At 38.2% G+C, this 22,905-nt stretch overlaps 3 protein-coding genes across 3 annotated transcripts; 2 read left to right on the forward strand and 1 right to left on the reverse strand.

Annotated features, from left to right (window-relative positions):
- Positions 1 to 8,017: 8,017 nt before the first annotated feature.
- LOC6575980 (peritrophin-48) lies at positions 8,018 to 9,769 on the reverse strand. Its single transcript, XM_002001948.3, has 3 exons — positions 9,666 to 9,769; positions 9,023 to 9,588; positions 8,018 to 8,803 (listed from the first exon to the last, which is right to left on the reverse strand). Exons 1-3 carry the CDS (start codon positions 9,670 to 9,672, stop codon positions 8,132 to 8,134), a joined length of 1,245 nt encoding a protein of 414 aa, XP_002001984.1. The 5' UTR covers positions 9,673 to 9,769; the 3' UTR covers positions 8,018 to 8,131.
- A 1,989-nt stretch (positions 9,770 to 11,758) lies between these two features.
- LOC6575981 lies at positions 11,759 to 12,231 on the forward strand. The gene has a single exon (XM_002001949.4). It carries the CDS (start codon positions 11,805 to 11,807, stop codon positions 12,111 to 12,113), a length of 309 nt encoding a protein of 102 aa, XP_002001985.1. The 5' UTR covers positions 11,759 to 11,804; the 3' UTR covers positions 12,114 to 12,231.
- Positions 12,232 to 16,494: 4,263 nt separating this feature from the next.
- Positions 16,495 to 19,930, forward strand: LOC6575982 (protein I'm not dead yet). Its single transcript, XM_002001950.4, has 10 exons — positions 16,495 to 16,603; positions 16,657 to 16,795; positions 16,852 to 16,968; positions 17,031 to 17,179; positions 18,272 to 18,386; positions 18,443 to 18,492; positions 18,562 to 18,684; positions 18,742 to 19,435; positions 19,525 to 19,662; positions 19,780 to 19,930. The coding sequence occupies exons 1-10, from the start codon at positions 16,599 to 16,601 to the stop codon at positions 19,870 to 19,872; spliced, it is 1,623 nt and encodes a 540-aa protein (XP_002001986.2). The 5' UTR covers positions 16,495 to 16,598; the 3' UTR covers positions 19,873 to 19,930.
- Positions 19,931 to 22,905: the final 2,975 nt, after the last annotated feature.

Below are 22,905 nucleotides of genomic sequence, written 5' to 3' on the forward strand. Positions count from 1 at the left end.
CGCATTGTTGTTCTTTTCGTTGCTTTTTTTTTTTTTTTTTTTTTTTTTTTATGTGGGCCCAAGCAGGAGAAGTTTAATTGCTATACCCTAGACGTAAACACAGGGTATTTATCGCTGGAATGAGTAATTGAGATATTCATAAAAGCAAATGTATACGTGTATAATCATAGCAAAAGAATATTTGAATGACTTCGTTAAAGCACAAGTTCGAGTTTTTCCACTTCAGTGAATAAAGCATATAAATTATTTTCCAAAATCTATATTCAGAGAAAACTGAAAAAAACTTCATAGGAAGAATCAGCGACTATTACAAAATGAAAGACACCTAGAGTATAACGAAGAGCAAGAACATGAGCAAAAACAAGTCCAACAAGACCACGAGCAAGATGACGACCTAGAGCAAGAGGAAAAGGGCGAGGCCAGCAATCCCCAAAGAACGCGGTATTAGCACAATCTATTTATACATTTTTTGAATGAAATTGTAAAGATTTCATTGATGCCATTTTTTGCTTAAAGTAAATTCACACATCATGCATTAATCATTTTAGTCAAATCAAAATTTAATTTAGAACTTTCATTTTCAGTTCACAAATTTATTTTCATTTGAAGTCAGCATATATGCTCGTTGAGCATACCCTGTCAAATGCAATATTGCTCATTTCTGAAGGAGCAAACGAAAATGCATATTGTAATTTGGCCACCGCAAACAAAAGAAGAAGAAGAATTGCCTCATAAAAAGTTGTTTTTTGTTTTATCGTTTTAAAGTTCTTTGCAATTTGATGCAAAAGTTAATTAAATGCTGTAAGCGGGTAGCCAAGTGGGCGTGGCAGCTAGTGCTTAACTTACTTTATGTGTATATAAATAAATCTTGGAGTGTTTTCTGCTGCTGTTGCTACTGCTGCGTCATATACCAGATGCGAAGCGTGTTGTTAATCAAAGGCTCGTTGGAGTTGTTTGTGTTGTTGTCGCATGCGTGCAAATGGAGCAGATAGAAATCACGTATTGTTTAGCTTATAGCATTAGGTTAACAACAATTTGGCTGAGTGTGTTGGTGTTTGGTGTGCTGAAGTGCCATAACGAGTCATTAGCCAAAAAGTATGCTATGAAAATTTGCATATCATGGGGCATTTAGATTTAAACTTATTAATATGATAGCCCCGGCAATTACCAATGCAAATTGCTTCAGCTCTTGGCCACATATGAAGTGGCCTCATCAAGTATTTGACACCCTAATGTCACACACACACACACACGCACACATATGTAGGCAAATGCTGTAATGTGGAAAGCCACAACATGAAGACAAGTGGAAAATTGTTGTGCCCCAAAAAGTTTTGCCGGGCAGCAAGAAAATGGCGAGTGGAGCGTATGTGTTGTGCCATTTAATCTAATCTGCTTGAAATGAAATAAATTAATGCCAAAAACCGATGAAAGGGCCAGCCCAAAAAGCAGTTGTTATTGTTGTTCTTTGCGTGGCTCTCTCTGTGCTGTGGGGGAACTGTTTAACTTTTACCACTAATTAAGTGCTTACACAAAGATTTCCGCATAAATGGCCAAACGAAACGGAAACAAAATAAAGTGTGAGAGAAGCAGAGAGAGAGAGAGAGAGAGAGAGAGAGAGACAGTGTGAGAGAGAGCTGTAGTTGGGTTAGGCTGTAAAAGCTGTCGAGCTGTGTGTCCTGCATTGGAAAACGTGTTGGCGTTTAATTATAAATTTACACGTTTGACCAGAAAAGAGCAAGTTTGCTAAAAAGGATAGACACGTCAGCAGCATACACACTACACACACACACACACACACACACACACACACACACACATGCATACATGTATGTGTGTAAACACACACATATGGGCTACACTTAAGCATACACCCAGCAAAGCAAAGCCAAGGGCGGGGCATATAAGGTAATTTCTTTTGAGGCACACTCCATATGGAACAAGCGACTCAGTCGCTGGCAAATGTCAATCCACTCATGGCTAGACAAAAGTGTAAACTACCACACGTAACTGTAAAAGTATATAACATATGGATATAAAAACAATTTTAAGACTTTCTCAAGCTTTGTCATCAAGCAGTGAAGATGATTAGAAATGTTTTCTATTTAAGGTAAGTGCCGAATTCACGTATTAAATATTTAGCGACAGTAAATTGTAAATTTTATATTTAGCACAAGTGGAAGATATAAATAATATATAAACATTAGTGAAATACTTGGCATATTAAATGCCAAATGCGATCGAGTTCAATGAACTTTTGCCTAGGGTATGCGCTAGTCTCGAAAGTTTTCACTATAGGAAACTATTATTTTGTTTTTATTCCTTCTCCCTTTTTTTTTTTTTGTGGACTATGCTCTGCGTACTGTTGCCGTAATCGTAAACGTAGCCGTAGTAGAGGCCAGATCCGGGTCCTTTTGCTCTGTTAAAGGACCCGGGCACGTTTGATGTGTCCTGTTTGTTTGCCTGCTTGGCAGGCATGCATAAATAAAGCTATGGGTCTATTTGCACGCTGCTGGGCGTGGGCGGGGGTATTGGTGAGGGCGTGGCATGCGTGGGTCCGTCTGCCCCTTTTTAGACGCACGCTGGCAAATAAATTTGTTAAAGCCCAAAATGAAATATGTTTATGCAAAGCATAGCAACCAAAAACGTAGCCGTAGCCGTAGCCGTAGCCATAGCCGTATCCGTAACCGAAACCGAAAGCGAAACGAACCAAAGTCTAGGGGGGGCGGGGCAATTTGTAAGGCATTTAATATTCACTTAAATAAAACATTTGACATGTGTGTGCCCCATTATCATTTACTCCAAACGCAAACAATTTTGCTTCGGTCAGCTGCCGAGGGCCGTGAGCCGGCAGGCAGGGGGCGTGGCACATTTTCGGGGGAATGCGAAAATTTGCTGTTGCAGCTCATTAAAATTGCCCGCATTTCAATTAAAATTTGAGGCGAGCAAACAAAAACGTTGTTCGGTGTTTGATTTATTTGCTGTAATCAAATGATGGCAGAACAACAATAAACAACAGTTATAAACAAAGAGCTACAATACATTCAAGGAGAATGAGCATCATACAACAGAGTGTTTACACACACATACACAAATGCAAATGCACACATATTTATTCTGAGCTGTTGTTATTTAATCATTTTTTATTTTACTAAAACAGAGTTAAAGTTAAAGCGTTTTAAATTGCATTTTGTGGCTTGTTATTCTGCGGCAAGAGACGTTTAAAAAAATAAATATTTAATTTATGAATATTTTTTAATATTAGAAAATTTAGTTCAAGGTATAATTAATTGGTTTTATGCTCATATTTGCTAATTCATAGTATATAATAATATTTTTGTTAGAAATAATAATTATATCAAAATTTTTCCAATAATGATTAAAAACAACTAGTAAAATTTAAAGGATGTGCAATTTGGGCTGACCACCCAAGACCAAAAAGCTTCGACGGATATACGTTCGCCCACAGGGGGCGTGGCAAACCGCAAAAGCTTATATCTCCTAAAGTATAATAGCTAGAAGCTTCAAAATTGGATAGTTGAGTGTATTAGAGTATTAGAGCCAAACTGCTAAATTGTTGATGGGATGTGAATGAGTATTTCGCAGTCGGTAACGCCCGACTGCAACGTTCTTACTCGTTTTGTTTTTTCTTTTAACACTCTATATAAATTTTTATTTTATTCAAAAAACAATTTTTTTTTTAAAGTCGCATTCTGGTTAAATTATTTCTTAGAAGTATAGCACAGCATTTACCTTGATTTTCTACAGGAATTTTCTGAAGTGTTATTGGCATACAAATTTCCATGCTGAGTTATGCTTAAAGATGTGCATAATGCGTTATGTGGCCGCCAGAGGGCGACATTAGCAGAAGCAATGCCATCATTACAAAAGTGATTAAATGTGCTTTCCAGAAGTTCTAAGCTTAATTATTTCCATCAAAATCAGCTATGGAAAATGGGACATGCGAAGGATAACAATGTGCACAATTTGATAAACAAGCTCAGAGCGAGGGGGGAAGAGAGAAGGATAAATGGAAGCCAATTATCCTTATAAAATATTCAACAGCGGCTGCTTATGAAATCAGCAAAATTGAAACTTTTACCCATTTGCAAATAATGTTGCAAAGTGTCGACTATTGGCATTGCCATTATCTTTTTGTTTCATGTCTCATATTTATTTACGTTTAGCTTTGAACATTTAAAGGGAAAGCAAAAGCAAATGTCGAATTCGCATAATTTCCGCAGGAAATGGAAGGCTCGAAGCCCAATCGCAAGGAATCAATTGAGATTATGGGCAAAGAGCGAGTGAGCTAATGTCACCTGCTTAGGCATTTGCAGTAGAGAGTGACAGAGCGAGAGAGAGAGAGAGAGAGAGAGAGAGTGAGCAAGAAGAGATGCAGATAAAAGCAGAATCTGAGTATAGTGTGACTGATGCGGTTGCTGTTCACACAATCTGAGGCGGTCTTTGTCAACTCTTTGTCAGGCATTGATGCATTCACTGTCGGAGAGTTTGTCACGCGCTAACATTGAAAAGTGAAAAATCATGGGTGCAGCAGCGTACCCAGGGAAATATGACAAGTAAAGAGATTCGCATGATAAATGACGCATAAAGCGACACAAAGCCGGCAACAAAGGCGAACAGCAGAAACAAATGTAGCCAAGAGATGAAAGACCCAGACCCCACCCAGTCCAAAGCTCACACCCAAAAGACCCAAAAGAGATGCCAAGAAATGCAGACCATGAGACATAAGATGATGAGGCTGATGCTGATGATGGCGCACGTAGTTGCGAATGAAGATTTATGAGCATACATAAAGCATTCGACATATGCATAATCTTCTATACACATATATACATATGTATATATGATAGTTATATGTATGCATAGTTTGCCTTTAGATAGTTTACAACTCATTAGAAGTCGCTTCATTTAGCCACGCCATGAGTTGCGATAGCTGGCATAATTGCTATAGTTAGTCGTATGCAACTCTTCAGCTTTCAACTTGAATATGGCATTACTCATACGCCACGTTGCGCTACAAACTTTTTAGAAGCCAAAAAGTAAGAATGAATTGAAGTGCAGACAACTAAGCCAGCACGATGAAGCTCAAATACACTTCAAATAGTATATGTATTATAAAAATATATTTATTATTGTTAATTTTTCAAATTTTAGAGAATGCTTCAATCAAATTGCTAAATTTTCAGCATTTTTATTGTCAGTCATTTACTTGAATAAAAAAAAGGAAAAGTTAAATGCCAGAAATACGACCCACTCGATTTGACTATTTCAATGTCATCAAGAATATATATATGTATATACCCTGTACTTTTTGTAAAATAAAATCGTGACAAAATTAAAATGTCTTTTGCAGACTCACGAAATATATTTACCCTTTTTCTTTCTCTTTCATTGTTGCGAATCCTGCGAACTGTAGCTGTCGGCTTTAAAGTATATATATAAAAAAAATATTTTTGTCTATAAAAACAAAACAGAAAATTAAATCAAACACAACAAAGCCCAAAAAAAAAAAAAAAAAAAAGAAAAATAGAAGTGCGACAAAAGGCTTAAATTATGTAATTGAATTTTTCTGTTAGGGGCTTTTTAATTCCTGTGGAGAGCAGGAAGACCTGTTTTGCCCAATGACAAAAAAGGGGGGTGGCAAAAAGGTGTTTGCTGCCAGGTGGGAGGTGAGCAGGTGCTGCATACACATTTGTTGCTATAATGGAGTTGTTGAAATATAAAGAGCCGCATTTAGCTGATAGAAACGAGCGAAAGGCAGGCTGCACATGGTTGAGCTCATTATCATTTAGTAGGCCCGTCATTAGGACAGGATACGTTTAATGCGCTGCCGAGGCTAATTAATGGCAAAATTCAGAGAAAAGAAAAGCGAATACACAGAGAAAAACGCTAAGCAAGTGCCGAAGATCAAAATGAGTTGCCATCAATGCTAGCGGTCGACGAAAGCCAATAAAATACTGAAACTAAATGCTCTGCAATGCGCTGAATATTGCTTCATTATGGAGCTTAACAAGTTTTTGAATTTGCTTAAATGCTTAAGAGCATTCCCACAAGGGCTGTCCCACAGCGTTCGCAGCAGAGATGGAGTGGAGCAACAAGAAGCAAAATTCTCCAACACAGTCGTTGGCGAAGCTCGGTTGAGTTGCCTTTGAAAAAGTTACCTTAATCCTTAATTTAATCCGAAATGAATTTCATGCTGAGATTTGAGTCGACGGCTAGCTGCCTGGCATTTCGACCGAACGGCGGTAATTTTTAACTGAATTAACATTTCGGGGATTTCGTTTCGAAACAAAGCACATAATGGCATATTGCTGTAAGTGCTAATAGCAAAGGTGACTGGAGTAGCATGGAACTTCGGACTCAATTAATGGAGTCAATGAGATCACAGATCAGGCGACATTACCGTAGCACGATAATTACAAATAAGCTTAAGTGTCCTCGACAAGAATCTCTTCTTTACATTTAATAATTGTAAAGGTTCCCCTAAGCTCTTTTCAGATGAAAGCTCTTTCGTTTCACTTGAATTTTTTCAAGGCTTTCAAATTTATCTGAAATTCAAGGATAAGCTTAATAATGAAATAATTTATTAATTGAATTCACGAACTGTCTTTTAATTTACTTACTTACTTACTTACAGAATCAAGTAACAACATTTGTACTTTTCTTTTGCAACATTTTTGCTCTTCTTTCAGGAAGTGTTTCAAAATTAAAGAGTATATTATGATTTCAGGCTTTGATAGTTGTTTCGTCAGTCTAAAATCATTGTCAAATAACTGTTATTAACTCAATGTGTTTCACAGCATCACTATACTCTCGATAAGAAGCTAAAATAATTGAATATGCTTATTTCAGTTTTTTGTGGTTGGCCATTTTCATTTAAGTGACGGCAACTCGTATAATTTAAGAGGACCATTTTCAGCTGTATTTCAGGCAATTTCCCGGCGCGTTTATTTATTGTCTGGCCTGTCACAAAATAAAAAAAAGAGTCCTTGGCCAGCTACATGGTGCATGGATAGGTCGAATCGTTACCTGCAGCGCGTTATTAAATAATATGGCGTTGTAATTTACGGTCGATTGGATGCATCAGCAGGTCGAAAGCTTTGAATTGGCGCTCTTTCAATTTTGTGGGCATGGTGAATGCAATTTCAAGCAGTTGAGGCCAGCCAGATCGGAAAAAAACTCGAAGCGATAATGAAAATGTCGAGGCGAGAAAAAATACCTAACAAGCAATCTGACTGTGGCAGCGTCGCGAGGGAAAAGCATTTGGTTGCAGTGAAAAACGCAAAATCAATTTGGTGTAAAAAGCGGGGTAAAAGCCAAGATTTCATTTAGGACTGCCTGACTAATCGATACCCCGTAAAAACTGCCCTAATCGATATTGAACGGAAAATTAAATTAAATTTGGAATTTCCTATGATATGTGATTTCTATATAGTGTCATATACAAATAAAAAAAATAAAAAAAATAAATAAAATAATTAGTCTTTAGCATTTACCTATGTGTATAAATGCATACCATTGAGAGTCGAAATGTTTCTATATACCCATAGAAATCAAGCTACGTTTTTCACTGGGTATATGGTAAAAACTATACCGAAATCCCGTTAAGTTAGTAAATGGCTTGTGCAATAAAAAAAATTCACACTCTCAGATTGTTTTTTATAGTATTTATATCAAACATTCCACCAGCCGAATTTTGATATTCTTATTATTATTATTTTTCCTTTGTGACTGCAATATATTTAACATATTTAAGTAAAAAATTATAGTTGGAAAAATTCGCATCAATTAATATTAATAAATAATGGTAAACTTAAAAAAGACAAATCACATAAAATATATATACGCATGTATATAAATATTTACAAAGAAATTTGTAACAGAGAGCTCCAAACGCAATGCTAATGCCAAAGAAGAAAAAAAAAAAAAAAAAAAAAAAACAATTTTCGCTGAGTAAGGTGCGTAGTTATGGAAATAGAAAAAATCATTGCATTGATTATTTTGTATTGCTTGCTTTATTGAAATAATTTGATAGTTATTTATGGTTAGTGCTAAAGATTTGAAAGATATCCATACAGAGCGTTGTCTCAGCGTTTGTCACAATTTTTAGCTATTCTTCGATTGTTGTTGCAGTTGTCGCATTTGGATCGGTTGTGGCATTGGGATCGGTTGTGGCATTTGGATCGGTTGTGGCATTTGGATCGGTTGTGGCATTGGGATCGGTTGTGGCATTGGGATCGGTTGTGGCATTGGGATCGGTTGTGGCATTGGGATCGGTTGTGGCATTTGGATCGGTTGTTGACGGTGCAGCGGTTGTCGCTGGAGCTGTGGCGCCAGCGCAAGCAGGATAGACGGATCCATAGTTTTGCAGACCAGCATATGGGACACAGCCCTGCTGAAGTTCGTTGAAGAAGTAATCTGCTGGGCAACTTGTAACGTTGCCATTGACGCCATTGTTGCAGTGGTAGTAAGTATTGCAATTATCATTGCTGATAGCATTCACAAACTGTGTGGTCGCGTACTGGCAACGATTGCAGCTCGGATCTGTTACTGCCGACTGACGAGGCAAGCAGGTGCTTGTCTTAACATCAAAGTACTGGCCACTGGGACAGTTCTTCAGCTCAAAGGTTTTTCCATTGCAAACCTGATAGCTGCCGCACACATTCGGATCGCTCCTGGCTTTACCGACAGTGTCGCATGATTCGGACACTCCTCCTTGTTGAATTCGATCGCAGGCGCCGTTTGTATCATACCCGCAACGTTGAGATGATACAATGAAAGCCTGCAACACAAAAAAACAAAATATTTATTTTTCTGATTATGGCAAGCGAGCTTAGGTGTCTTAAAGGAAATCGAAGAATCTTTGGATTAAGTTTGGGACGTTATCTTCTCAAAAGTGTAAACTTGCATTATATACATCTGATCAGATAGATTTATATGTATATAAGTTCATGCGTATATATCTTAGACCTATTGTACTTGATATTAATTTTCAACTTACACTCGTGGTGCAGGTACCGGATGCGTAAGTGCCATCTGGGTAGCAATACTGGTACTTGGTGCAATTGTAGGGGTCGCCAAAGTAAATATTAGGTGGCACCACCTGGCAGATGTTGTTAAGAGTCACTCCGTCACCTTGGGCTAAGATATCACACTTGTCCTCAGTGCATCGCTGCAACTGCGCACTGAAGGTCAGTTCACCGCAAGAGCCGCGTCCGCCGGCTACACCATTTTTGCAGTAGATCCATTGATTGCAAGTGTTTTCAACTGGTACCCAGCCCTCGGTGATGCCAGAGCAGGGCTCTTGCACGCCGTAGTAGCACTGCACCTGAGACGATGGGCTACAGGTTTGCGCCTTATAGTCATACGCGTAGCCCGCCTGGCAATAGGTCTGCACGGGTCCGTTCGGGGTGCACACATAATAATAGTCGCACGACTCAATGCTGCCCAGCTGTGTGCCCGCCTTGACCAGTGTGCACACCGAGGTCACATTGTAGTTGCCCTCCAGGATCACGCCGAGGCTGCTGCCAACGGCCAGGCACAGGATACATGCCAATAGATAAATGCCTGCCACGAATTTCAATTCAATTCAATATAGAATTTGAAATGAGGATCGACAATTCGCTCCACTTCGATTCACTCACCAGACATCCTATTCAAAGACTGAGCTAAAGGTCGTTATACTTAATACTGAAATGTTTAAGTGAACACTGACTGAACTTTCTCAAGCACCGCTGGCTTTTATAGTCCCAAAATTGTATTCTATGACGCATGTCTCAAATCTAGACGACACCGCGAAGAAGTGTCGACAGTTTTTTAATTTTATTTAATTCAATTATGTTCAACTGCATGCTAACCAATTTTCAATTAAACTTATCTTTCACTTATCTACTGCTCAACTAGCTTGCTAGCTAGCTAACACACAGCTAACTTATCTAACACACAGTGATAAGGCGACCACCAAATAGCTTGCTTTTCCACGAATTCACAAAGTCAAGTTGATTTCCTTCTCAATTTTCTGGCGAATTGAGCAAAAAGTGCCATCGAAGAGACGCTTTACATATTTTAGCATAATGCGAGAGGTAGACGAAGTAAAACATGAAATTGATAAAGCGAGCTGAGTAAAACGCGATGATTGACATCAATAAAAACACGAGATATGGCTAAAACTGTATTTATATGAAATTAGCCTATATATTATACATATATTTTCGGAATTTTTCGATGTCATGTAAATGATCTTTAAATATGGGATCTTCAATTGTAAAGCTTAAGCTCAGTGAATCATGTGAAATTAATTTGAACTTGTTCAATTGAACTCATTTATTGAACAGCTAATACAACAGATCAATATGAACTTGTTCCATGGAGCAAGTTCAGTGAATCATGTGAAATTTAAACTTGTCCAATTGAACTCATTTATTGATCAGCTAATACAACAGATCAATAAGAAGTTGTTCATGGAACATGCTCCATGGCAAGTTCAGTATATCATGTGAAATTAATTTGAACTTGTTCGATTGAACTCATTCATTGATCAGCTAATACAACAGATCAATATGAACTTGTTCCATGGAGCAAGTTCAGTGAATCATGTGAAATTTAAACTTGTCCAATTGAACTCATTTATTGATCAGCTAATACAACAGATCAATAAGAAGTTGTTCATGGAACATGCTCCATGGCAAGTTCAGTATATCATGTGAAATTAATTTGAACTTGTTCGATTGAACTCATTTATTGATCAGCTAATACAACAGATCAATATGAACTTGTTCCATGGAGCAAGTTCAGTGAATCATGTGAGATTAATTTGAGTTTGTTCAATTTAACTCATTTGTTGAACAGCTAATACAACAGATCAATAAGAACTTATTCATGGAACATGATCCATGGCAAGTTCAGTAAATCATGTGAAATTAATTTGAACTTGTTCAATTGAACTTGTTCCATGGAGCAAGTTTAGTGAATCATGTCAAATGTGAGGTTGTCCAATTGAACTCATTTATTGATCAGCTAATACAACAGATCAATAAGAAGTTGTTCATGGAACAGGCTCCATGGCAAGTTCAGTGAATCATGTGAAATTTAAACTTGTCCAATTGAACTCATTTATTGATCAGCTAATACAACAGATCAATAAGAAGTTGTTCATGGAACATGCTCCATGGCAAGTTCAGTAAATCATGTGAAATTAATTTGAACTTGTTCAATTGAACTCATTTATTGATCAGCTAATACAACAGATCAATATGAACTTGTTCCATGGAATCGTTTATGAGCCACTGAATCAACTGATCTAATTAATAAACTAATAATTGTAATTGAACTTCATAAATAGAACTGAACTAATGATATTCTAGTCACACTCCTTAGACATTTGCATTGGTTTTAAGTCCAATCCCAGAAATAGATAATTTCTTTTAGTCTTTTAGATGACTTTTGTTTGTTTATTCTGCTGACAAAGCGTTTCAGCTATATAATGTGTGAGTAATTGTAGCTGGACTTTTAGATGTGGATGAACGGGGAACAGGAACCCAGAGAAATTTGTGAGCTTACGACAATTGGCAAAGCGCATTTCGAGTGCATGCTATGAGTGGTGCCTTAGCTCTTATTTCAGGCAGCTGATAGCCGTGTGTAATTGAATGCAGCCAAATCACATAATGTAAAGCAAATGGGCAAGAAACAGCTGCTAAGCGACTGCAGCTGCAGCTGCAGTTCCAGTTGCAGTTGCAGTTAGTCAAATCGGAACTGGGGCTCAGTTGTTGCCGCGCAGTCGAACGATGCGGATGCGGAGCACTAAGGCATGCTTTCTGCTGCTGGGATTGCAGTTGCTCATCACTGGCGTCTGGCTGGAGGAGGCCAATGACTGGCCAGAGCCGGAGCTGGAGCTGGAACTGCAAAGACAGCCCGATAAGCTGGCCTATTGCCGTGCATTGCAGCGCTTACAGCTGCAGCACTTTGAGCAAACCAGCTGCTTGAACATACTCGAGGATGAGCTAACGATGACCGGGGAGCTGCTGATGGACTCTCCGCGACGCTGCTGGTGGGGCTGGGAGCTGTTTGGTAGACGTTGCCGCAAGCGTGCCTAAGAGCAAACTGTGCTGCACAGTCCAACTACAATAGTACTCCGGTTAAAATTAAGAAAAAAACAAATATATATATAGTAAAGTAAATAAAATTACAAACTGTGAATGTTTACTAGGAAAATCAGTTTAAAGCAAGACATGTATATTTATATACACACTTGACATCTGTTTGAGTAAGCCGCACACAGACTCGGTCTGGTCTAGCTTCACGGATGAACTGTCATAAAACTCAACAGCGAACATGCGTTGACGGCTTATGGCTTATTATATATAATTATGGCAGAAGCTTAAGGGAGCGTATAGAGCGGATTAGTTAACCCTAATCAAATGCCAAACAACTTGGCAACAACAAAACGATGACACCTCAAATCTCAGCTTGCGTTGATGTCTTGCTAAGCATTCAAGGGTGCTCGTGGCTTTGTGTGTGTGTGTGTGTGTGCGTAAAGGCATAAAGCGAAGGGCATACCAGCGCCATTTGCTGTTTATCAAACTTCCGTATGCGAAAAATTGTTCAACAAAAGTCAATCAACATCCGGCGCCATTTTACGTGCTCTTCATCTTTTTGTGTGTGGCCGCTGTGGTTGGTCATTGTTGTTGTTGTTGTTGCTGTTGTTATGTACTGCTGTCATACCGTGGGCGTTGTTTGTTAGCATTGGCATTGTGGTAGTTGTTCCATCATTGTTTCCTTTCATGTGTAGTTCCATTCGGCGGGGCCATCAACGCCAGCTATGCCGTCAATCACCTTACCAACGACAACAACAACAGCAACAGCAGCAGCAATGACGATGTCGTCGATTGCCAACAACGATGTCCAACAACAATGGGAAACACGAGGCAACTACCTGGGCGCAGGCAATGGGACACGTGCTTAAGTTGATGCCAATGCCAGCACCTGGCCGAGACAGAAATTGCGCACTTTAATTAATTGCCGATTGGTAGATGAGCAACAACAATCGGGACGAAATCCAAATAGAGAAGTCGCCTGTCGATCAATCAATCAGTCATAACAATTGATATAAGCTAACAATTGGAAGTGGAATACGATTGGAATACGAACGACAGCAAGGAACATGAAACCTAGCTTAGGTACACTACAATATTGTCCTTCAATCACCTACATATATTTATCATAGCGAAGTAGTATATTCAAAGTAGTATATTCAAATAATAATTAAAATTAAATTAAATGTATCATATTCAAGCACTTCGACTGATGACAATTAAGATCAAACAAAGATATCAATCATAATGATTGTTACTCTATCATATTCAAGCAGAATATGATTGATAACAGTCAAGATTAATTAATGGTATCAATCATAATGATTGATATTCTCTATCATACTCAAGCAGAATGGGAGCAATACTGAAATATTTCACAATCCAGATCAATGAGCAATGAATGGAATCACATTAATTGATATCATATTCAAGAACAACGACTGAAAACAATCAAGATCAATCAACGATATCAATCATAATGATTGATACTCTTTATCGCACTCAATAAGAATTGTAAACACCTTGGTTGTGATTCGTCATTAATCTCAATCATAATAATAACTACCAATGAAAACACAGGCAGCGCAGCGCAGCGTCGTCTATCTGATTCTTATTGAATCAGTGTTGCACAACGCAATAGACAACGAAAATTGACAAAGGCATTTGTCAAGTTTCCCACTGAATATTTTCCCAATTATTGCAAACAGAAATGATATCGAATTGCTTGGCTGCACTGAGCCGAGCTGAGCTGAGCTTCTCAATGCCTGGCAGTCAGCAAAATAATTCGAGCGTTAAACAAGCATTCGAAATTAAATCAATAGCAGCCGCATGCCCAAAATAGTTCACCCGAAATGTAGCAAAGCTGCAAAACCCCCCAAAAGAAGAAAAAGGAAAAAAAAAAACACAGCTGGTTTAAGAATAAGTTGAGCCCACAAACTTTGCAAGAGGAGCGAACCGACAGAGGGCAAAAGGAGCAGACCAAAAAAAAAAAGCAAAAAGCAATACCGATGGCCCAAACAAAGTAGCAGACGAACCTGGGCAGGGGCACAGGTGCTACCGCGCTGACAGACGAGGGACAGACAGACACAGGTGCGTCCCCTAAAACATTTGATGCAACATTATCTGCAGTGACATCCGCTTTTGGCTGAGCAAAGTTTATGCAGTTAGCCAGGGTTTAGCTGAAGCTTTTGTATGCCCCCCTATCCCCACTCCTCTTCCTCTGCCCGTTCGTAACGAAGCAGAACGGCGAACAGTTACGCAAAATTGCCAACGACTGCGCATTGTTACGCGCCACGTGGCCCAACAAAGTTGCCCCGTGTTCCAACTCTTTGGCATTGCCCCATCATCTGCTTTTGTAACTCGTAACTGCAGCATCCATCGTGGCTGTGCAGACGAAAGTTTTATTGGCCAGAGTGCAGTCGCTGGCTCAAGACTTGACCCACAAAACTTGCCTCAGCTATTAGGAAAAAAAAGAAACGAAAGAAAAAAACTTTGCCAATAAGCATGCATTAGATAGCTCAAACATTGAACACTATCTGCCTCTCGGCTGAGCGCTTCAGGGTCGGCTCTGATGGTTCAGATAGCCAGTTAGACGGTGTCAACATCATAAGCACTCAGCCAGCTATCGATTTACGAGCACTAAAAAAATTGAAATCACAAACTCAAGATAATTATGCTTGGGCTTCCAACTTCAAATACGATAAAAAAAAACCAAAAAAAAAAAAAAAAAAAAAAAAACATGAGCAGCACATGAGCAACTGAAGCGGCATTTTAATAGTTTTGGCAAGTTTTTTTTTTTTTTTTTTTTTTTTTTATGTATAACCACTAAGTGGTTTTACCTCGCGCTGAACGATAAAACTAATACAGAGAAGTTTTATTAACTGTGAGATAAGTCTGTGTGGCACTCAGAACGATTGATTGATAAGACGTTGCTATAAAATGTTGTAGTCAACTGACAGCTTGATGTGTTGAGCAGAAGTTATCGTTGGCGTTACGTATAGGTCTATAAATACCAAACTTAATAATTGCCCAAATGGAAACGATTCCCCCTAGCGAAGAAAATTAAACAGCATTTTAGCAGTGTAATTTGACATATAAGAATGTAGTTGAAATTAAATTACCCTATAGTCTATTATGATAGTTAGGCTACCCTATGTTATAGAAATGTGAGTTTAATTGACCTGTATAACTAAGTTATTTCATTATTATAATATTCAAAATCTGTACCATTATTATAATATTCCAAAAATGTACATGCTAGCCAAATTAGACTATCGATTATTATCGATAATTACAAAATGAAAATTAAATGTAGAACAAATGTAGAACGGACAGACGAATATCCCCAGATCAACTCATATACAAAAATATGCTTTTAAAATCTAGCACGCCTCCTCCAGCCCTATTATATACTTACTATATTTCCATGAAGTCATTATACCCTGAATACCTATTGTTAATGAGTTCCTGGTATAAGCCAAAAATACCAGTTTGTATGTTTCTGCGAATAAGTAATACATAATTTAACTCCTATCAACGTAAATGTTGTTACAGTTGGAGCTTTTACGATTTCCATGTAAATAAAATTTGAGCAGGAAATTCAAGCAATGTATAGAAATCAATTAACAAGCCAATAGACACAAATTTGAGTTGCCAATCAGCTATTGCATAGCGGACATAGACAGGGGCATTCCGAATTGGCAATCTTATGCTTTGCCGGGCGAGTAAATATTTTGCCAGCCAAATCACTTTGATTTTTATATTCATTTCACTTTTTCTCCGCCGTTCGCCTGATTCCATGGAGAGTACGTGAGCGCCATTTATATGTATATATGTACATATATATATATGAAAATTCATACAGCAATTGGCTCAAAATTTCGAAAGGTGCGTAACGCACATTTAAGCTTATGCAAATATGTTTACATATACATAGATGCGTATGTGTGTATATGCTTGTTAAGTACTGCTATATGCATAGGCATCCACCCTGTGGCATAGGGGGAGGCTAGGGGTCCTCTTAGTCTACCATTGAAGAAACGGCTAATAAAAAATACATTTTATATTCTGCGAAATATTTAATATACACAAATACTGTATTTATGCACACGTATAAGTTATTATTCCGTGATAAATGTTGTCATAACTGTAGTTAACTGGGTGGTGAAGTAAGAAATATGAAATAATTCAACTGCATTATTTATTTATTTGTTTATTTTATCTATTTATTTCTAATATTTTTTTTTTTTTTTTTTTTTTTTTTTTTTTTTTTTTAGATATCCTACCCCTTGGTCATGCTCATTAATAATTAATCTATGTGACTGTTCTAACAGTAGTTCAAGTTACTTTTCAACTACAAAGTTACCTTTGTAAAAAAAAAAAAAATTTACGATCGAAGTTTTCAGTTTCGTTGCTTTTACTCTCGGGAACCAGAAAAATTTAATGTATATATAAGTTTTGGTCGGATAGATATTAAGAATATTAAGAATGGAGTAAGTAGAAAAACAAGATTCTCATTTAACATTGATAATATCTATATGGTCAGGCAGGACTACAAGCCGGGTACCTTACCATATCCAGAGCAGGATGATCGTAAAAAGTTTTGTACATTTCACTACAAAGGCGTTTTGATTATTCTCATACCGCTTCTATTTGCTCCGATTTTCTTTTCTCCTTCAACTCCGGTAAACTGCGAAAGAGCTGCACATTCATTTTATACTAATTGTATTGTTTTTTCAAGGCTTATCGCTTCATATATCTGGCAATGGTCATGTATTCGTATTATTTATTCAATGTCATACCAGTTGGAGCATTGGCATTTATGTTTATTGCCTTTATGCCCCTCTTAGGGATTATGGTAAGTGAGAGTCACCTAACAAAAGTATTCCCATTCAACTTACACTCCAACTTTCCTTTCAGGACTCGACGGCTGTATCTAAGAGCTACTATGCAGATATAATATTTACCACATACGGGAGCATATTTATGGGCCTGATGATGGATGCTTCGAAGCTGAGCGATCGACTGGCTATGATGGTAATCAGTGGCTGTGGCACAAACATAAGAATGTAAGCTTTCAGTTCAATGATCAATTGATTGGTATTACCCATAGCGACACACATCTAGCAATTAGTGACAATTAGTAAATGATGGTTTATATGTATATCACAGCATTGATATCGTTCATAGACCATTTAATCAAAAATTCGTGCATCAATGCTTTGTGCTTCATTTCATATGATTGAGAGAGTGTCAGAAGTTTTCAATGCTTTTTGTTTATCAAGAAATAGCTATCTCTATATACGAGGGTGCCTAAATTAGTTAACAGTTCGCTTATAACAAACAATAAATTTCTGTTTGATTTTTATCCCTCTTCATATAGTTTATTGCTTCAACAGAGAGGAAAACAATGATTTTAGCTTTATCTGCAATGGTGAAATAGATATAAAAGCAAGTTTATCACGTCAAACAATGGCATCTAAAAATTCTTCACACTTTATCAAATGTGTTTAAAGAGACTACAGCACAGACATTGCTAATAAGCTTATATAGAAATATACATAATTTATAAATATAATAATAAAATGGGAGTATATACATTTCATACATTTAATTATATTTTGAAAATATAAACTGAAATGAAAATGAATTAATTTTTTTCCTACAATTTTATGTTATTTACTTTTTCCTTTCATTGTAATATTAAAATTGTCGAACCAACCTCGGTAGGTAAATATTTATCAATTGTTCACCAATCAAACCGAGTTTATTTTCGTATTATTTTCATTGAACAATATCATTTTTGATAAATGTATGATAAATGTATGTTTAGATGGTAGGCAACATGTTTGGTTGAAAGTCTAAATATGGTTGGATTATTAATATATTTATGGAAACATTTAGATTGATTACAATATATAAATAAATAGTTATATGTAGCTCCTATACCCTGAACCAGCTATTTCTTGATGATCGGTATTATCGATAATATATCGTTAAATCGATTTGGTTCTTAAACATAGCTTAATATCATAGCAGTTGTAGATTCTTAATTTTACTTGATTTACATGTTTAGAATAGAGAGATATCCCCCATATAATGCTGGTAATTGTTTTGCAATATTTTCTATTCCTTTTCGTTAACCAGAAGTTTCCTTGCAGGCTTCAATTATTTTTCATGATCATGACTGCTTCGTCGAGTGTATTTTTCTGCAGCACATTTATGTGTGCATTTTGGATGAAGATCGCGCAGGCTATGCTGAAGGAATTTGAGAACGTAAGTAGGAGTACCATAGCATAGTTTTCTGTTTGTATAGCTCCGTTGCTTTGCAGGCCGGCATATTGAAGATAGTTACCGATGAGGAGGCATATGAGCGGCAGTCGTAAGTCTTTTAAATGGATTGAATTTTATAGTGGATTGATCAACTTGCTTAAGCCTTTCGTCGCTTTAGACCGCCATATCCCACAAAACCAGTAATTGGTATCTATCTCACAATAGCCTATTCCGCCACGTTGGGCGCCATGGCATCGCCTTTCCAAGACCCCAATAGCTCGATCGTGTATGCTTTGAAGTCGTGAGTAGAGCCATGTGAACTTTAGCGAATGCATATCGATATCTCCATTTTTTCAAGCACCATGACTGTGAAAAATTCCGGAATTTTGGCACTGTTTCTGGCTCCAATGATTGGAGGATTTGTTGTAATTGCAATTTGGATAAATATAATATTTCTTGGCTTGTTCCCCGGCACACTGAAGGATCAGCTGAGAGAAACAGCCGCTGCTAAGAACTCCATGATAGAGGCCATGGCAGACAAGAAGAAGCAAATGGGCAAATGGTCCATTCATTGTATATTGGCTCTATTCTTCATTTTCCTGACGATGGTTCTGCTGGTGCTGCGAGACCCGCAGATTTGGGATAGCTGGCACGGCTGGAACAGCAATATACATGGAGCCGAAAACTACTCCTCGGTGCCCGTCATCTTGATGTGCATCGTGTACATTGCCGTACCGGCCAATTATATGTTTTGTCGCTACTATTGCTGCCAGCGTCCAGAAAAGGAGGGCATAACGCCCTCCATGGTCGGCTGGAAGCTTTTGAATCACAGTACGCCATGGGCAGAAATGCTAATGCTGGCCGCTGGCAATTGTACGATGGCAGCCTATCAAAATACGAAGCTAATCAATGTAGTAAACGACGCGATTGTTAGAAAGCGATATTCAAAATTTTCATGCCTATTTATCGGATCTCTGGTGGCCACCTATTTGACTAACCTAAGCCCAGCGACATCTGTGATACGCTATACCCTACAGTCCGTGGCGGATGCGGTATGTCTTTTCCTTATCGACCATTTGTGTATACATATATCGATATCTCTCTCTCTCTCTCTCCCTCTCTCTCTCTCTCTCTTGCATAGGAAAAATCAATGAAAATTGGTAAGGGTGGCCTGATTGTTCCGTATGCCACCGCCATTCACAATCAGTTCATGCTGCCCGTCAGCACTTCGTCCAACACAATTATCTCTGGATGGGGCAACGTTCGTCCGTTTGAGTTTGTGAGTTATCGCTGTGCTTATATACGCTGAACCCAATCAGGCTACGCTTTGTCTCTGCCACGCTTTGTATCTGCTAGTCGGGCATGCTCTTTTAATTATTCGTCTTCTACTCTACAGATGCTGGGCGGCATTGTGCCCACCGTTTTTATGATGATTTTCATTGCACTCTGCACTCACCTGGTAGGCGGCACAGCCTTTATCGGATATTAGCACAAGTGATCGTTCGACATGTTCTTTGTGTTCAAAATAAACAATAGCTCAAAACTGATTCATTGATGGGAGATGTGTAGCCGTAGATTTTGCGTGTGCAGCAACTGGCTGAGACAGCGAGAGCGAGAGAGAGGGAGTGCTGTTGCTATATGCCTTTGGCGCGTTTGCCAGTTACCTGCATATGTTGTTTTAAATTCCTATATGAGCATGACTGACTGGAGCTAAAAAAAACAAGTAAGAAGGCTCCAGTCGAGACTGCTCGACTGGGAGATACCTTGAGCCCTCGAAGCTGATATTCTAATCATTCTGCACTTCTTCTATGCACACATACATACACATGCACTTATAAGCACGCGCTCTGCTAACTGCGCAGTAAGCAGCGGCTGCGCTTGGGCTGCGCTGCAATGTGGGCAATATGATGAGAATTTATTAGTTGAATAATTTCTCTTGTAGTAAGAGTATCTATATGAAACTTTCAGAATGTGTTCATATAGTTAAAATGTGTGTACATTCCAAAGCACAAGTCTCTAGTACTTGGAATGCGTTTTTTACAAATTGGGGGCGAAGGGGGCGTGGTATCCAAAATCTGTAAATTACAAAATCTTTGTGTCTATTAACTCTATATACAACGCAAATTTAAAGTCTCCTGGTTGAAAAGTGTTCAAATTAGGCTGAAAAAACAATGTTGATTTTTCGATTATTCTCGATAAAAAAGTTATCGGATGAGTTATCGAAAAAATAAAGCAAACTCGTACTGCCTATGATATACACGAGTATGCATGCCAAATTTCAGCTCTCTAGCTCTTATAACTTCTGAGATCCTTTTGCTCATACGGACGGACGGACGGACGGACGGACGGACGGACGGACGGACAGACGGACAGGGCTATATCGACTCAGCTCGTCGTCCTGATCAAGAATATATATACTTTATGGGGTCTGCGATGATTCCTTCTGCCTGTTACATACTTTTCACAAAACCATTATACCCTGATTTCCCATTTTCAATGGGTTCAGGGTATAAAAAAATAAAAATAAACAAGTAAGAAGACTCTAGTCGAGACTGCTCGACTAGAAGATACCCTGAACCCTCTTATCTGATATTCTAATCAGTCTGCACTTCTTTTCGACACACATACATACACACGCACGCGCTCTGCTAACTGCGCAGTAAGCAGCGACTGCGCTTGGGCTGCGCTGTAGTGTGGGCATTATAAGAATTTATTTGTTGAATAATTTAATTTCTAGACGTACAATCTTAATGAAACTTTGAGGACGTAATCGTATGGTAAATGTATGTACATTCCAAAGCACAAGTCTCTAGTACTTGAAATACGCCTTTTACAAAGGTGAGGGTGAGGGGGTGGATATAGGGGTGGGGGTAAATTACAACAAAAATCGAAATTACATAAAATAAATTATATACATATAAGTCTACATTTAAAATTTGCAAAAAATTTGCTCTAGCTCTAAAGGTGTAAATAACTAGCTTTCGATAAGGGTTTTGATTGATAATAAAATATCGGGAGTAGTTATTGCTATATAAAGAAAAACTTGATATGCGTGTGATATACACGGACCTAGGAAAAACATTTTTAAGTCTCTAGCTTCTTCCGAGATCGACGCGTTCATACATACGGACGGACGGACGGACGGACAGACAGACGGACAGGGCCAAATCGACTCAGCTCGTCGCCCTGATCAAGAATATATATACTTTGTGGGGTGTGGCACGCCTCCTTCTGCCTGTTACATACTTTTAACAAAACCATTATACCCTGTTTTCCCATTTTCAATGGGTTCAGGGTATAAAAAAAAGAGAGCGCAGTGTGCCGCATGTCGAGCAAAAACGGTCGTAAAACTGAGCAAATCTGATGCGGCACACTGAAGAGACAGACACAAGCGGTCAGCAAAATAGACAAACTGAATACGTTATATATATGTATATACATGCATATATATATATGTTCATACTTTCGATATGAAGCCACTGCGGCACAGGTGTGCTTTAGACCCAAAATGCATGTTCAAGCTGCCTTTGTTCAGTGAAAGAGTAAGCAAAGTTCTTTAGCTTAACTTTTCTTTACAAAAATCTTAAATTTTGCGGAATTACGCTAATTTAATTTAATTCACAGTTGGTAGCGCTTTAAGGTGCAAGCTTATTCAGCTGGGCGGACATTTGGATGTTGAACGCTTTTAGCCAAATTACATAGTTTCGCATTTAGGTAAATCCCCCGCGTGGACACATTTCGCACCTAGTTCGCATTGCTGTGCAAATGCAAAGCCTTGCTCCACCGAAAGTGTTGGCACTAAATAATTCATTTGTTAATTTAGACATGTCCAGCGGTGCAGAGTGGTGCATGAAGGTGCCGAAGGGTGATGCCAGCACCGACTGTGTGTGTGTGCGTGTGTGTGTGTGTGTTCTGTGTACTTTAGGCTTACTGGCGCCTAGACACGGCCAGAGCAAACCTCTAGCCGACCGACCGATCGACCGACCGACAGACAGACAGACAGACGGAGTGGCTAGCTGGCTCTGTGCGCTCTGCTGGCCATTTGTGGTCGCATTTATATTCAAGCTATTCAATTATTAAATTCGTCGCGCAGCACTTCATGAATATTCATGGCCCTCACGACAATCGAAAATTTGCCTTTTAATTGTTTTGCTTTGTTTGGCTTTGTTGTTCTGCCTGCAGCTAACGGTCAACAGGTCATCCACCAAAGTATGTATTCAGCTCGCATTATTTTATTTTGCAATTGCATTTTTGAGTGCATTCCCATGTCGCTGTGCTCAGATCATATACAAAATGTATTTATGTATAAATATATTCATTACTTAAATTATTGTAATGTCCACTTTACTTCATTTGCTATGACCGTTTTGCATTAAAATTATTGTTCTTAATTTATTGCCAATAAGTATGTGAAAATATATCTTCTCTTTAATTATATAGAATATTTATTTATTTTTAATATTTATACTTAGATTATTTATCTTATAATCATGAGCATCTGCTCAGCCGATTATTTAGCTAA

Source organism: Drosophila mojavensis, unplaced genomic scaffold (assembly GCF_018153725.1).
Source record: "Drosophila mojavensis isolate 15081-1352.22 unplaced genomic scaffold, ASM1815372v1 contig_36, whole genome shotgun sequence".
Lineage (NCBI taxonomy): Eukaryota > Metazoa > Arthropoda > Insecta > Diptera > Drosophilidae > Drosophila > Drosophila mojavensis.